The sequence below is a fragment of the Acipenser ruthenus genome, chromosome 26, assembly GCF_902713425.1.
Source record: "Acipenser ruthenus chromosome 26, fAciRut3.2 maternal haplotype, whole genome shotgun sequence".
NCBI classification, from domain to species: domain Eukaryota; kingdom Metazoa; phylum Chordata; class Actinopteri; order Acipenseriformes; family Acipenseridae; genus Acipenser; species Acipenser ruthenus.
In genome coordinates this window covers 24,872,796-24,890,574 of record NC_081214.1, presented here as the reverse complement: position 1 = coordinate 24,890,574, position 17,779 = coordinate 24,872,796, and the positions used below count along the sequence as shown (strand labels likewise).

At 36.8% G+C, this 17,779-nt stretch overlaps 1 protein-coding gene across 6 annotated transcripts in view; it reads left to right on the top strand.

The window, feature by feature from the left end:
* Nucleotides 1-17,779, top strand: part of LOC117430635 (rho guanine nucleotide exchange factor 9) — a 76,201-nt gene that overhangs the window by 24,053 nt on the left and 34,369 nt on the right. The window contains exon 1 of one of the 6 annotated variants that reach the window (XM_059000989.1): nucleotides 8,654-8,903. The exons of 2 other annotated variants lie outside the window; for them this stretch is intronic. In XM_059000989.1, the coding sequence (XP_058856972.1) occupies nucleotides 8,883-8,903 (21 nt within the window). In that variant the 5' untranslated portion in view covers nucleotides 8,654-8,882. Of the gene's footprint in view, nucleotides 1-8,653; nucleotides 8,961-9,235; nucleotides 9,386-17,779 lie in introns of those variants that run through there. 3 more of the 6 variants (XM_059000992.1, XM_059000991.1, XM_059000990.1) reach the window with 3 other exon arrangements.

Below are 17,779 nucleotides of genomic sequence, written 5' to 3'. Positions count from 1 at the left end.
GCACAAAGAATAACAGTAAACACAGTAACATTTCAATGACCCAGTGCTTGTTGTTAAAGCTTTATGAAACATTACCCATGCCTTATTTCCATGTTATTAGAACAACCTTTTGCTGTTATTAGCATTATTATTGTTTTTCTCCTGCAGTGCCAATCATTTTTATAAATTAAAACAAAAAGATCATCATCAAATAAACTATTTAATACTCTGGAGTCATTTATTTAACGCATTATTTTATGTTCATATCTGTGGACCCAGGGCCCGAAGGGGATATGCTGCATATGTCAAACAATGATTCATCACATCCTTTATAACACATTTATATATGATATAGTGACTGTTTATCTGTACATGTAACCCCCGCTATGATTTTGGGATTCCCACTTCTTGTTTAAATTACACATGGAAGCATAAAAGCAACCGTCTGTTCAACGCTCTCTGGAAATTGCTAATGCATAAACAAGCCCATTTATTAGAACATAAACACATTTATTATAGTTTGCTTTATATGATAATATAGTGGTCTGAGCTCCAAGCAGAACAAATATAAGAATCAGGGTTGCTGCTGTCAGCATGCTTTATGTAGAGTATGAGGGATCAAGACAGTTATTGATTGTGAAGTACCCACTGTCCCTATTCCTGCTTAATTTTGGGCACATATTAAAAGTAAAAAACAAACACCACACACACACAAACAAAGATGCATGAGCACCAATTTTGCAATCTGTGTATAAAGATAAAGCTACGGAATGAGCTCTGAGAAGATCTCTGTTGTAGAATATGCTTTTGTTTCTTAACTGAGTTTAGTGGGTCTCCTCTCACCCACTGCATTTTTAGAAAGGCAATGGAATGCTCCTTGCTTGGGTGGAAGAAATGTTCGGACCACTTTACACTGAAGCAAGGGAGTTGATAGTTTCATACAAATAAAATACACAACACGGAAGTGCTACTGCCTTTCTAAACGTTTCCCACAGTAAAAGCACAGCAAAGTGTAATAAAGCATTGGGAAAGCATAGGTAAGCATTGTAAAGCACAGAGACGTATAGTAAAACATATAAAAAAAAACATCTACAACCACTGTAAACTATGGTAAATGCATGGTATAACAATGGGAAAACTGCAAAAATAAAATTCTCAGAAAACATTTTAAAGAAACCTGACAAAACAATTAAAAAATATATGCATTCGCAGCGAGGTTTGTGTGTGAGAAAAGAAAAACACTGAAATGTAATGATCAATTACAATACACGTGCATAAAAAACCAATAGCGACAAAAAGTAAGGAGAAATCACTTTAAGTTGTTTTGATACGTCCATCCCCAGTAAGAAGTTTCAATATAGGGGATAATCTCAATTATTTCTGAATGGTTTTGAAATATATTTCAAGAGTTCAGTTGAATAGCCACTACACATTAATCAGAAACCCAAGGGATCAGATTGGTAATATGAGGTGCTTTTTATATAACTTTACATAAAGTAGCCTTTTAATTACTCCATTCCTCCCTGTTCGGTTTCATACTCAATTAAAAATGTCCTTTTTAGGTTTTCAGGAGTACTAGATGAATACTTAATCACAGGCCTCAGTGTAATGTACAGGATTAATTACAACATTATTAGCACCCTCCTGGGTTACTCTACATATCATGCCCAAGTTAAAAAATGTTCGCTTTTTTATTATTAATAGCGCCATGGTAACAAAATACGGTGGCCTAGTAGGGTCTTTTTTTCATTATTCTTTCAATGTCAATGATTTGATCAATATTGAATAGAGTGGGTTTCACAGTGGGTGAGTGGGCTTTTTTTTAGTGCTTTGACGTAGTGTAAATTGAACCTGTATCAATATGAACAGTTAAATGTGGGTTGGGAGTATAATTTAACATACATGAAAGGTTAAGCCTTATTTATTTTTTTGTACGTGTGTTTCATGAAAGCTAAGCAGAGAGAGTGCACTGCTTTAAAAGTAGTTGCTGCCTGCTGCACAAACTCAGAGACACAGGCAGATTACTGATTAGCAATTAGCTGGCTTTCAAGAGCGGCATTTCTATGCATTTCATGTTTTGATATACCAGCGAGGCTGCAGGGTGAAAATTGAGCTATCCCATCATGCTTTCACCTTCTATTAACACATTTGCATTTTGCTACAAGATTCCTGATGGTTTTATTTCTGTTCAAGTATTTCAAATAAAAGGGCATAGTGCCGGTACATTGTTGTTAAAGCTATGGTAATGTTGTTTTATAGGTCAATAGCCATTTAAAGACAAGTGTAATGTAATCAGATGGTATAACGCTTTGGATATAAGTTTATCATAGTAAAAGTGTCATATAGTGTATAACATGGCAAACCAGGATAGACTATGGTAAAACAAAAAGGCAAAACTATGGAAATAACATACCAAAATACCACGGTAAACTTTTATAAGGGTTTTACTGGTGAAAAAGCATTTGGGGGGAGATTTGATTTACATATCTATTCAGGGTGATTTCATCATCAATAGTTTATTGACTGAACAAAATTGAATATTCCAGCCGCTATTCCTACACACAGTTTATGTCCAAAAAACATTTATTTGGAGGTTAAACTCTCCAGTGGCTAAACAGTTCCCAGTCATGGCAATTTGAAAACTTTTACTTTTACTCTCTCTCTCTCTCTCTCTCTCTCTCTCTCTCTCTCTCTCTCTCTCTCTCTCTCTCTCTCTCTCTCTCTCTCTCTCCATCCACTGGATGCTGGGATATGTTACAGCTTTGAAGATGTGTCAGTGCTTTCACTGTGTCAAATCCTGAGAGACGGCAGCCTTTCCCCCTGTGAATTATCTGTCTTCTTACTAATTGTCGTATTCTAAACGTTTCATAAAGTTGACCGATATCTCTCCCTGAAATTCAGTGCTGTACCTCATGTTATAAAGTCTGTGTGACAGCCTGAGGATTTAAACGTTTGTCAATTAAAAACAGCTTTTTTAATGGGCACCAATCAATCCAATAATTAATCATTAATTGAATAGCCATAGACATTTAAACTAAACGATGACAATTTTCACCAATAAATTGAACATGGTTTTAGAATCAATTGTTAATATATGCATCGTTTAATTATACAGTGATTAAACTAAAACACATATATATATATATTTATATTATATATATACACACTCAATTATGCAATATACCTTCATAAACAGTGGCTACATGTCTGAGGCAACATGCAGAAGATGAGAAGAAGCTGTAAGGAAAACCCCATAGAATTATATGATGATAATAAGAACACATGTAATTTATACAACACACAAAAAAAATGTGCTTATTGTCGTCACAGGCACACAATAATCACTGTGCTGCGAGCATCCAGTGAACTTCCCATTCCTATTAAAGACATAACAGGTTTTGACAGGTTAATTTTGATGTGATTCGTATTCATGAATGCATTAGATTCTTCGAGATTTAGAATTGCAGATGTAACCTTTGGTGTTTAAATGCCACACTGGAGATGCAGTAGAATTATGAATACATAAAAAAAGTCAAAAAGATAAAACAAATAGCAAAAAATACATGTTGAACCCAAATACTTTGTGTTAAGTTATATATGCCTATATATATATACACTGTATATACACATACATAGGCAAATGAAACAGAGAGGCAAATACAAATGCTGTTTTTTTTTTTTTTTTTTTAATAGTATTGGGAGGAATGTACATTGGGGATTTGATGTGACTAGGGAGCACCAACTCTGATCCCAATATAAAATTCTAAATCTTTTTGTTAATTTCAGTATGTTTGTATTCCTTATTGGGACACCTTCCACAGCAGGGAGGAGGTACCTTGCACATGGGAAGGATCCCTCAGTTTTATGGACCAGTGCATGTAGTTCATATAAATACACATTTGTTTGTATTACTTTGTGGTATTGATTTGGCAATTATAGGGTCAATTCCTTGCAGGGTTGGTCAGTCACTGATCCAAACTGGTTTCCATGGAGACAGCCAGGTGAAGGCAATTGTCAATCCTCAATTGAGAAATGCCTGTCTGCCTCTGTATAAAAGAAGAGGCTGCTCACCAGACAAGGGTGAGAAAGGTAAAGAGCTGAGGCATGCTTGTATAATAGGATACAAAAATGAAAGGGAAGCATTTTTCTTCAAGAACCTTTTTGTTTTGTTTTGTATCAAGTATTTATTTTGTTTTGTCTCCGAACAATAAAAGCCTAACCCTAACCCTATCCCTAACTCTAGCCCTAACCCTTTTCTGATACAGTTGTGTACTTAGGTATATCACGCCTGCATTACATCAAAAAAGATAGCTTTATACCTTGATCTTGCATCCTTGTTCTGTAGTGCAATAGAACTGTCAGTACAGCTCGCTATGTCTTAACATTCAGGAAGCCCTCAGATAAATCGAGATATATACAGCATCTCTGTGGAAATTCCCTTGAATGTCGCCATCAGAAATGTAGAAATAAATAAAGCAGCATAAAGAGACGTTTCTGATTGAATATACACCTAATTTTCTGCTAAATAGGTCTCTCAATGAAGAAGTGCTTTATTTTTAACCAGTAGCTATTTTCCATGAATCATGCCTACTTTTTTTCACGTTTGAAAAATCCCACATCATTACACAGAATTCGACAAGGATTAGGAGAAACTTCAGTGGAGACGGTGCTTGTGTAATGACATGTGGCAATAGCCTTGATGGATGGAACTGCTACAGTTTGCAAAGCAATTCAGCAGGCATTGTTGCACCGAGAGCTGTTTTGCTATAAAAGACGTTCCATGGAAAGTTAATATTGATAGCATTAGCCTGTCCACACTCTCTCCCGCTCTCCGTTGACGGTCTATGATCTGACTGTATGGAAGAAATTTAACATGCCGGAATGAGACCGCTTCTGGGTCAGACACCTTCAGTGTGACTCATTCACAAGAAAAACAGTACAAAAAATAAACCAACAAACAAACAAACAAACAACAACAAAAACATGAGGGCCATATTGTATTTGAAGGCAATTTGCTTTGTTTACTGACTGTTGAAAAATGTTGTTCATCTTTTGCTAATGGTTAGTAAACCCATTTATAAACAATGAAAAAAGTATGGCTGTCCTTAAAAATGCCTTTTGTTATTTCACTGATATGATTGACTCAGTGTTGAAAATCATTATTGTTACTGCTGTTTCAAAACAGCCATTCGTTTACTCTCTCAACCTTCCGACTTCAGAAAAACCAGCAAGTGAAGCTAAGGGTTTGTTTTTTTGGTTTTTTTACTTCCAGGCTAATCGTCTGATAGTTGTCATAGCAACAGCAACATGACCAAATGCAGACCTTGACCCAAAGGTCATGGTTGGCACCTGCAGATTATATAATGGTGTTTTTACTGCAGGAGACTGTGGGAGGGGCTAAGACAGGATCTTCTTCACAAGGCTTGGTGTCACTAAAGGAACAGAATGTAAGAAAGAGAGCTGCCGGTAACGTTGTTAGCATCATATACATTGCACTCCATAAGTACTGAAACAATGTGGATTCAGAAGCTCCGTCAATTAATTAGCTGTCCGAATGCTCTGTTACTAGTTGCCCTGCGCATGCCCCAATTTTTTTTTTTTTTTTTTTCTGAAGACGCTCATCAAAAACTGCTGCCTATTTTTTTGGATGAGAAACTATATGTTTTGTAAAGTTACATTTTACAACAATTTTTTTTAATATATTAAATACAGACAGCTGATGTTAACGAATGGTAAAGTGTACTATAGAGCTCGGTACATTTTTTAAATAAAATAAGCAAAAGATAAAAAGGCAACTATATGCTGACTGTACATTTCTGACATTGAAGTGTAGCATTGTCTTGACACTATAAGTAACCCTTAAGTACATCTTTGTAAGATTGTTTTGGAAAGGTATTATTATTATTATTATTATTATTATTATTATTATTATTATTATTATTATTATTATTATTATTACAGATATTTCCTGGTGTGAATTATGATCTTGTTGATATTAGTTTAAAAATAAGTAATGTTAATTATATTACATAATTTTAGTTCTGCTATATATTTTTTAGAATCTTTTCAAATCTTTTCAAACTACTCCATAACCACCAAGATGAATTGTTGGATTGTTTAAAAGAAAAAAAAAAAGAATGTTGATAGCTACAAATTAATTAATTTTTTTTTTTCGTTTTTCAGTATATACACTGATAGCGGTATATCCTACAATACAATGTGAAGCAAGAAAGTATTGAATAGGCTACTGATGTAGGCTTGCTCAAAATATATACATTTCAGAACCATCAGTTGTGTTCATAAATTGCTACAGACCTTAAGATTGCATTAAAACAATATGCAGATTTAAGCTTGTGGAATCGACATTATTTTCACATTTTGACACGTGATTGAGTTCCTTGATTTAAACAGATGGATAGAATATATAATAATTGTATTAAATGAGGTGTAGATGCATGCTGCCTGTGTGAACTGCATACCAAGGACTCAACATTGGATATGTTATGTTGGCTATAGCTAGATAATACAGTTATAAAATAGTGTTTGTAGTATACCTCTTCGCTCTATCTAGGAATGTTACCATGTTAATGTAAGCTATGTTAATGTGTACAGTTACCCTGGCTCTAATGATATCAGTGTCATTTAGTGCAAGGAAGTGCCATTCGTTTTTCATCAGGGAAGTCCAGTGGGTACATTTCCTGACTCTCCTCACATGAGATTGTCATAAACGTGACTGAGGCGAGTCATCAAAGTTTGACACCCAATCAAATTACCCTCCTTCTGACCTTTTCAGGATCCTTCACTTTATGAAGCCTAATCAACATGCTGACTGCCCGCTGAACTTCACTGCAGTCCAAAGACTGTATCAGTTGTGGGAATTATTGTAATTGTTCAAGAGTATAGTGCTAATATTGATGCATGAAATGCAGAACAGAAAAGGAAAAAATATACAGGATATTAAAATGTTTGCACGACTACAGTGCAGCTCTATGATAAAAAAAACAAACAAACATAACAAAAATAACCTGCAGTCAATATGTATTATTATTATTATTATTATTATTATTATTATTATTATTATTATTATTATTATTATTATTATTATTATTATTGTAAATAGCATTGTTTTGCTTGAAACACATATTCAGAATGTTTGTAATAAAGTTTATTTAGGGTTATATTTCATTTAGCTTTCATTTAATTTGAAAACCTCTAAAATCGTTTTCTAGATTTTATTCTTTTACAGTATTCAGATTATTTGAAATACTCCCATCGTAACTATTTGTTTTCATCTCCTAATCGAGTAACTGTATTAGAGGCAGATTTAAACCAAAATGTATTAAAAACCAAACTACCACATCTCGTGGAATTGTCATTTCGAAGTTCATTTTGTGACAGTTTAAACACCAGGCACTGTATCTTCATTGTGATTAGCTCATGCGGCCTGTTTCTTTTCTTCTTCTTTTTGAGTTTGTCACTGATTTTAAAGAGCCAATGAACTCCCTAAGGCCATTTCTCCAGACTGACTTTTTTTGCGAAATGTGTCAGCCTGACTTCAGGGGCGTGTGTTGCTGTCCCCACATTGCCCTATGACCCTGTTTTATGTTTTGCTAAGAATTAGTTTTTTTTATGATTATACCCTCCCTTTGCATCTCTGGAATTACAGAGGTTGTATTACCCACTGTATTAATGTTATCATCCCCTTTTCAAGTCCCAATAAAGATGCTCCTATGACCTATTTTTCAAATGCATCATTATTATATAAATGCATAGGCCTACTGTTTGAGTAATTGGTTGAGTCTTGATTATCAAGTACATATTATGCAGTAGATTCTGGGATATAGCTAGAATTAACCGGATAATCCAAGCACTACAGTAACATTTAGTATCATATATTCCTAAAAAAAATAAAATAATAATAATTAATTGTCATTAATGTATAAATATAATATAAATTTTGATGCGCGATTCAAAGTGATTTAATTAAAAATCTGTACAGATGTTCTGTTCTGTAAAAGACCGGCAATGACACTCTGAATCCTATTTCAGTATCAAACAACAGTTCGAAAAGCAACACTGGAAGAGGGGGATCGCTGTGAGTTTATTCTAATCCTCTTTAAAACACGACTGAGACATATAGAGAAACACCCAGTACGTGGACCAAAAAGCTGATTTGAGAAACCACAATATGATCATGTTACCACGTGGAACATGAATTCCGTGTGAATCAGTCGGTTACATTCTAATCACACCACAAGACGTGATCGATTATTAATATGTTGCTATAAATAGGTTCGTGTAAGTGCTTTGAAATACTGTTTATTTTAAATACATCTCTTTCTTCTTCTTCTTAAAAACTACAACATTATATTTGTAAAACAGTTTAAACACATAAAAAGCACAGTCTATATACATTGCAAATAAAGTACCAATAGTATAAAGACAAATAACAGTCTACCGTAATATTTCGGCAGTAATAAATTGTTTGATCTGTGATATATCAAATAGTGATTCAGTGATCTATCGAGATACGGTGGTAACTGCTTATTTTCAAAGGCTTAAATAGATTTGCAATCTTGGTGTGATGACTAAGTATTCGCTGTGCCTCTCCTGTCTGTATTGGCTCCCCCCTTCTTTGATTGATAGCTGAGTCCCCTCGCTGCCTAGCTGCCGCTCCTGATTAGCATGCAGAAAGGGCCGCCTCAGTTGCTGCTCACCGCTTCGTACTGAGATGCAGAAGCCGCTTGCGTTGCCGTCAGCACCATAGAACACACCAACGTTCTAACACCAATACACGCTCGGTGCAGCCGTATTGCACATTATATTAACCCAGCAAGCCAAGAAGAAGCTATCCCGTCGCCGGGGTTTTTATACTGGAAGAGAAATTAAGGGTACTGAATCTGATGATGATGAGGATGATGATGGTGAGGATGCTGATGCTTCTGTTGGCGAGCTTTAAACATGAGCTACAATAAGAAACCGTAAGAAGAAAACATCATATATACATATATATTAAAACAAAAAGGCTGTTGGTATTATTTATTTATTTATTTATTTATTTATTATATAATGGTGGCTGTATGGACAGTTACACAGAACCTAGGTTGACATCTGAAAACAACCTACCACCTCAGCATCTTCAGTATTACACACTGCACTGCACCATGACCTTGGACGTACAAACGGTGGTTGTATTTACCGTGATCGTGGTGCTGGTGCTCGTGAACGTCGTTTTAATGTTCATCTTGGGTTCTCGTTAATGGATTCTTGCTTGAGCCGCTGTTTGCCTGCCTGCACTGAGACGCGCACAGCAGATACACAGTGGAAGCGGGGGAGAGAGTGCGCTTGCATTCAGAGTGGGGACACTCGGCGCTCCAACATGGCCACAGTGATATGAATGACGTTGGTATATTATATCTCTCCCTAAATCTTTTGTCGTGTCTTGTCATTTTATAATGTCTGTGAGCGTAGTGGTGGTGGTTGTGGTGGTGGTCGTTGTTGTATAGATTTTTCTTTTTAATTTGTATTTATTTTCATTTTTCAGACATAGCATCCTAATTAATTAATACGAAGCTATCTAGCAATACCCTAAAAAAAATAACAAGCTATTAAATTTTCTCCGCCCTTTCCTCCCCCTCACCTTCTTTATCCTTGCTATGCTAGAAAAAAAATGCATGACAAAAATATCTGTAGTATGCAATTAAGAATGCGATGGTGCTTGATGTGGTTCAGGTGCAGGATTTCTGTTCTTTCTACTGTAATAATATGTTGGTGCTTGTTGATCACATTTATTTCACTCTACACCTTTTTCAGGTAGCCTATTGTTATTCATATTTAGCTGCTGGAGTAATATTGCAAATATATCGGCTGCGTCGGAGAGACAAGGGATACCCTTTACTGTTACTAAGGGGGTCGCCGGTTGGAGTGGCATGATTATAATTCACACCGGCATCAATTCGCAAATTGGTAGCAATTTATGGAATATGCAAATTATAATTGCAGCACGCGCTCACTGCACAGAGGTATGGTTCTGTGGAACACCTTTTTTTTTTTTAAACCGTGTTTATAATATTTAGAACCAACTGTTCCTGCTCACCGGATAGGCTAAATATACCGGAAACCATTTTAAAATAGTAAATAGGTTGGTTGGAAAGATGCATTCAGTTGTCTATGAAGTCTGTTTTTTTTATTTTTTATTTTTTATGTAAACATCCTAAGAGGTTTTGCATTTGTATTGAATGCAATTGCAAACTTAACCAGACTTAACACCAAACAACTGAACTATGGTATAATAATAATAATAATAATAATAATAATAATAATAATAATAATAATAATTTTAAAAACTTGTTATCTTTAATTTCTTCTACTTCAGCGTTCTCTTGGGTCTGATGTAAACTGTGGTACCAACAGACTGCATTATCTATTCAATTCATCAGGAGTTTTATCTAGTAAAGTAAATAAGACATAAGTATTTAATGAGAAGTCCAGTGTGTTGAGATAACTAACGACCGCTGTGTATGTACAGGTGACGGGGCTTTCAAGCACCTGACTGGTAAACTGTTAGGTAAAGACTTGTCGGATTGCTTGCTTCTCGGAATTCAGCCAATGGAATTATTACTAGGATGCAGCCTAAAGACCACGCGTCCCTTCATTCAATAGCAGTCTTGCAGTGGCATCATCTGCTCTTTGCAGGAGCCTAGCTCAGTGTTGTTATCTACAGCAGGGCACTTAGCAAGCGCCATTTCAAATTAAATATATGATGACATTTTCAAAAGGGGGTTGGGATTTACTGATGCTACTGAGCACTGATAGGCTGATAAAGTACGCTTTAATACACGCACATCTCCAGCAGGAGGCGCTGTTTACAATGCTGCCAGCAGCATTAACTACGGTATTGAACTTCTTGGATACTGTTTTTACCTAACTCTCAGTGTCCTCGTCGGAGCACCTACAGTACTTGGCCCGAATCAGTAAAGTGATACAACATTTACTTCCCTTTCACAGAGCCTTGTTAAAGCACTTCCAATTATGCATTGTTGATACCTTAGGCACTCAGTCAAAATGCATTTTCCAGCTTATGATTCAGAAAGCCCAGACACAGATGCTGCACTAGCAGATGCAGTGTTGGTGTACTGGCCACATTAAAAAGGTTAAGCAGGGACAGTATTAATAGCCCTTGGTATGTAATATTGAAAGGTATGTTAACAGTGTAGCTGTCACATGTGATACCATGTGGAGCTAAAAATATGAAATGTTCTGGAACATAAGGAAAAGGTGGACCCGTTCTTAGTCACGCTTACTCGTGTGGGTGCGTTGGTGTGTGCATATTTGGGGGTGGCTGGGCGTTTGTGTGTGCTGCTCCGTGGGTGCTAGCTTGTGACTAGCACTGGATTTAAACCCAGACCCTGTTAAAGGCTGACGAATGAGCCCTCTGTGTCACCTGGTCTCCCTGTCTCTTAAGTGGCATTGCTGCTTGCTCTTACAGTACAGTGTTTGCTGTCTGTCTTTCTTAAATAATGACGTTTTTTTGTGCTCGGGTTGAGATGCTGTTTGTATGACTGGCCCATAGAAGAGTTTTTAATACAAAACAAGCATCTGATTATAATTCGGGACAGTTGTTCACTCATTTACGATAAAACTAATTTGAAGGAAACCTCTTTTAAGAATTCTGTTGAGACGTGTACCCAGCTGGCACTGAAATAGTCCTCATCGCTGTACGTATTTCTATACCCTGTCGGGAGTGCATATCCCTGCAGATGGGCTTAGGAGAGGCCCTTATAAAAGTTTACCATGATATTTTTGCATTATTTTTTCACCATGTTTTTCCTATGGTTATTCTGTACATAGTTTACCTGTTTTTGAATATGCTTTACCAAAACCTCCCTGTGCTTTACAATGCTTACCAATGCATTACCATGCTTTCACTGTGCTCTATTACACTGGTATGCTTTTACTATGGAGAGTGTTTATAAGTGGGAATGCCACTTCGTAGCGCTTACATAACTGGAGAACCTCTTGTACAATTGTGATGAACACTGCCACAAGTTATTGAGAGCATCATTACCTGCAGTTTTTTACTTGTGCATACAGTGTGTATAGGTCAGTGTGATCTACCTTTTCATGATACAACAGCATGATTAGCAGTTCCAGCCCTTGCAGGGGGATGCATGATACTAACATGCTTGTTTTAGGTGGCGAAAATAAAAACCAAGCTGAACGGCTTTCACATCACGACCAGGATTATTAAGCATATGCTTTCAACGGCTATTTAACCCAAGTATGTGTTGATTTTTTTTTTCAAAGATGCCATATGCTGCAAAACAGTTTTCAGCATTTTGAGTTTTGAAACCTTTAGGCAGGTGCAATGTTAGAAAAGCTACATCTTACAATAAACTCTCCTAAATGTCTGTTTTTTAACTTTACACTTTATAGATTGAGGACTTGGGTAACACTGACACTGGACTGCGAAGAGTTAAAAAATAATAATAATTTGAGACCTTTCCAGTAAGAAAGCTGTGAATCAAATCAAGTGAAAAATATGGCCATGATGTAAGAATGGGGGTGTGATGGGAGCCCACAGAATCATACCATCCTTTTACACTACATGTATAGCAGTCTGTTATGGACATGTCAACTATGGGTAATGCGATCGAACATATAGAGTACAATAAGCCTTCCAGTGCTTGATTTGATTGAGGCATTAGAAAATATATCAGCAGCTTTCTGTTATTACCTCTGGTCATTCATATATTCATTGATGCTTTGCTGTAAAATGTATATTGGGTTAGTACAGTATGCTTATCAGAAAACAAAACAAAAAGGCTAAGAACTGCATTGGAAGGCTGCCTGCAATGCTACAAATTAGCCTATAGAAGAACCTTCTGAAGAGTTATTAATCTCAATCAATGTATCATTTTGAGATTCAGCGGTTTACAACATCTTTTAAAAGATTGATTGATATCATGCAAATCATTTCAGAAATTAAAAAACAACAGTCCAGTGTCCATCACATCTGTTTTAGTGAAGGATTGAAATAATGTGTAGCACAGCAAGCTGGAAGACATTGCTGGTTCTGATGGCAAGATCAGCACACACAGATTCTTATTACGGTATTCAAGGTGAAGTGTTGCTTTCAAGCTTATATGTTAATTATAAACGTTATAGGGAGGTTGATAATGTAATGACATTCTAAATGAAGAGAATAGCAAAACTTTCAATTAGAGACTTTGCGAAATGAAAGATGTCATTCTGATGCCTTTATTAGGAAAATATAAATCCTCACACTGCAAGGCTTTGCCTTTGGGGCTGTCCCTGCAGAGTAGTGGAGGGCAATGATATGAAAATTGTTATCGATATCGTGCATGCATTTTGATATCGATATCGATGATATAGATATACACACACACACACACATGCACAGTAGGGGTGCATCTACACATGCTGTGGCCTACCTTGCTGATGTAAAGTGCTGATAGTTTGGTTCCGAACAAGCCAAGGTGAAGATAGACATGCAAGAGGAATTGCCCTGTTGTCGTCCATGTGTGCACACAACATCGTTTATTTACTGTAAGCAGCTTCTGTATAAACTCTTACAATGCATCTATGAGGCCTTGGGTCATTGATTCCTGCAGTGGGCTTCAGTTCAGCTCCCTACCTTAGATAGATTTCTGTCAGCCCTGTGTGTGTCAGTATGCTGTATATAGTGTGATAGTCTATATGGAAGGAAAGGTTTATTCCAGCAATGATAGGAAATTGTGGCTGTACTAATCTTTTATTCAGTGAAGCTGCTGCAGGTAGTAAAGGTCAGGTGCATGTTTGTGGAAGTACTTTACCTTTAAGCAAGAACACTTCTCTAGAAGAAAGGTCAGGAAGTAGATTGCAGAAATATTGCCCTCTCATGCAAAAAATCCATCTCAGATTATACAAGTAATGCATATTTGAGGCATTTATTAACCAGGCATTCATTAAAATGTATGCACACATAAATACTGTATATACGTACTTGCACACATGTAACTTCACCTGAAACATGAATTATTTACTAATGTCAATGAATTATACAGACTATTTTAAATTACCTGTACTGTGAAACAGAGTTATAATACTATGCATTCTAAAAACACAGTTTAATTTGCATTCCCACTAATTAGTAGAGAGAGGTTGTTAATTAGGAGAATATGATTAATACCCGATGTCTCTTGGCTTTTTGTGCTTGTTTTTCCTCTAATAAAATTAGCAGTGCTACTGTAAGTGTTATATCAGACCTGAATTAGTTCATTCTGCTTGGTGCATCAAGCAGAACGGGGCCAGTAGAGTTTCTGTACTCCACTTTACAATGTAGAGACAGCACTGCACAGAGTTAGGGTTGCTCACCCATTCTGGATAGATGTATCATTGGCTAATATTGGCTAATATTTATCTTGAATAATATTTCATTCTTACTTCACTTGGAGTATCTGCTGTTTATATTATGTGCAAGTCCAATGCCACTCTGTATATGACAAACACGTTACAGTTTGAACTCTCAATTTGTAAGCTGACACAATCTTGGCTTCTAGCTTGACCCAGACCCAGCTGGAACCGATGCCTTGGCTGATCCATCATTTTCAGCCATTCCAGTCCTGACAGTTCATTTGTCAACCAAAAAATAAATCAAATTAAAATACAGATTGGAAACAGACTGGGGGTAATTTTCCAGTCACATCGAGTGACCAATCAGGGCAGTAGCTCTTTCACTGAGTGACCAATCAGGGCAGTAACTCTTTCACTGAGTGACCAATCAGAGCAGTAACTCTTTTATTGAGTGACCAATCAGGGCAGTAGCTCTTTTTGTTCTGTGCACTGGCATTCTTTCTGGAGAGGAGAGAGGTCAGGGAGTACAATACAGAACAAACACAGCTATTTGTATTGTTCTAGATTTCTAGGTGTAATGGACATGTGACAGGGTCTGTATAATGTATAAGCATGCTTCAGGCTCGCTAGCTGCAGTACAGCACTAGTCACTCATTTGGCTGCGGGGGTTAGAGGGTAGAGAAGCTCTCCAGGTGACTTGCACATGCCTGGCTGAGCAATTCCCACATGAAAGGGTAATTAATTGCAGATGCATTAAAAAAAGGTATTGGTTCTCTATTCTAATGCAAGGCTTGTTATGTATTCGCCCTAATTAATTTCTAATAATACTAATAATAGTCATTTCACCTTTAAGGTGTTACTGTTTCCCTTTGGATTCTTACTTCAGTATTTCTCTTAGGGCTGGCTTCACAGATGCCGATTGGCACTGATTCTAGACTAACCTCCAGTAAGATAACATGAGGTCGTCAGTAAACCAGCTGGAAAAGTGCATTTGAGTAATAATACTAATAATAATGAGGCTTGTTTTGTTGTCACGTTTATTGCATCAGTCCAGATCAGATTGGTTTCATATTCCAGAAGCTGTCCAACACGTTTTCCTTTATTGACAGCCGTTTGATCATTGTGGATACTCAACACTCATCCCTCGAAAGCTCTCCGCTTCAAGTACACGGCACGATGGTTAACCTTAAATAACAAAACGAAAGAATCTTAGACCCGCAAGAAATAATTTAGAATTACGAAGACTTTCTTTTTTTCAGATTTGATGATTAAGTGGTTGAAGTTATCTGAGTCACACATAGCAAAATGATTCAGCAAAACACAAGCAGATCATTCCTAGGCTGGCGTGCGGGAATGTGTCACATGGGAACCCTCTGAAGTACCTTTATTCTAGTGGCTCATAACACAAGGCTCGTAGCCTTGTCAGCAATGACGATAACCTTCGGGGATATTGAGACTTGGGATGTTTCTCAGCGTTTCCATCTGTGGGACAAGCTGCTGTTGTAGTGTTTCATAAAAAGATGTTTATAGGGGTCAATATTTGTTTATGCAATGAGTGTTGAGAGATCTAGAATCACATACAGTTTTTTGTATTCAATGCTGCTGCTTGAATATATTTTGTTTTCAGATCTCAGCTTGAAAACTATCCTTGCGTTCATTTAAATGCAATGACAGAATGACTGGTACGATCGCACTGTTCCAAATCACACCGCATTGCTTAGCAGATGCAGAGCTTGATCTAAGGAAAGTAATTCTCCACATTAATCTGTTAAATACAGGTTCAAACATAAACGCTTGTTGTATAAACAGAACACTCATAGGCTACATTTACAATGGAAATAGAGGGAGCATGCTATGAATAGTCCAGGGGAAAATAATCCTTTATTTTGACAAGGGTTTAGAACAAACTTCCAAGTTCTGCTGCACCAGTGGACCAGCGGATGTCACGGTATGGTAATTAAGGAGGAAGTGTATTTCTGTCTCAGTAAAATGATGATTCTTTAACTCCCTTGGATTTGGCGTATTTTGACCCACATAACGATGCTAATCATACAGAACTGGCACTGGCCAATCTCTGCTAGGTGTTCCATGCTAGTGTGATGATGGTATGATGACATCAGGATTCTAGTAAAAGAGCTCTCCATTCTAGGTGCCAGAAATCACTGTACAGTAAACCTACCCATAGAGTGCTGTGGTTATCACACTCATGAGGAAAGCAATAACAAATCACACCACCCCTTGAAGTAACCCATAATAGATTGTATGGAGATCCATTTAATCCATACACGCCGAACAAGGGTATGTTTTATAATCTATGCTACAATTTACACAGCAGAATTTTTATTAGAGAACAGTGCTGGAAATGAAGCATCCCATGGAGGTTGATCTTGCATTTCTGTCTATTTTGAAGTACTGGAAGATATTTGAACTTGTGTTACTTATGTATAAACATGCAGCAGAACATTCTCATGGGGATCCTTCACTGGATCAGCTCTTCCCTGCAGTACCCCGGTGGTGCTCTACTAATTCCAGTGGAAAGCTGTGCTTTTCTTTTCTTACAATTGGATGACAGATGTGGGCTGTTTTATCTTTGGTAACATTTGGAAATGAGTTTGTTAAAGCAAGCCGTTCAAGAGAAACGTCATGGAAACCACAAAATAGTTGGGGTTAAAACCTTGGGAAGATCATTCCTTTTTTGGGACCTTGGATTAGTTTAGTTTTCTAACTTCTTAAAAAATGAGGGTCTGTGCCAAGCATAAAAAATAGTGGACCTGAAAGAAAAGCAGTACTTTGAACTCATTCAGTATCAATGGCATTGAACCAGCAACATAGACTTTACAGCATCCCTTTAGACACATGCAATACTCTCACAGGCATGAATGCATGTTTGTCCAAAGAATGAATTTCTAGAAGCACATGGTGCTCTGAAGTAATTTGGCTCATTACTACCAGTTAAACCTGATTGCTTAGAAAAGCGACTTAAGTACCTTCTAAAACTGGTATTTATTTCCCTGTGATTTAACAGGTGAAATATGTTTAGTGATTCAGAGACAGATGGCTTTCCATTGGGGTTTAAAGGAGTGACGGGTTTCAAATCCATTTTCTTACCTCCTATTAGCACTCACAACATTATGATGATCCCTCTTCTTCTTGTGCTTAAGATCTTTTCATCCTTTGAATGTATATATTTAAAAAAAAAAAAACTAAGTATCTAAAAAAAACCTGTTTCTGAAAGTAAGCTGTTCAGTAAGAACACTAGTATCTGTCACTGTGATTCTCAGCATGCATTAGACTATTTTTAAGTGGAAAATATGCAGAATTTCTTAGCCTCATCAGCTATCCACTACTGACAGAACCACAGCAAGTAAAACTGATGTCTGTTGTCCTCTTATTTAGACAGGACTGCTGTTTTTTAACCCCATGTAGATATGTGAGACCTCCAGGC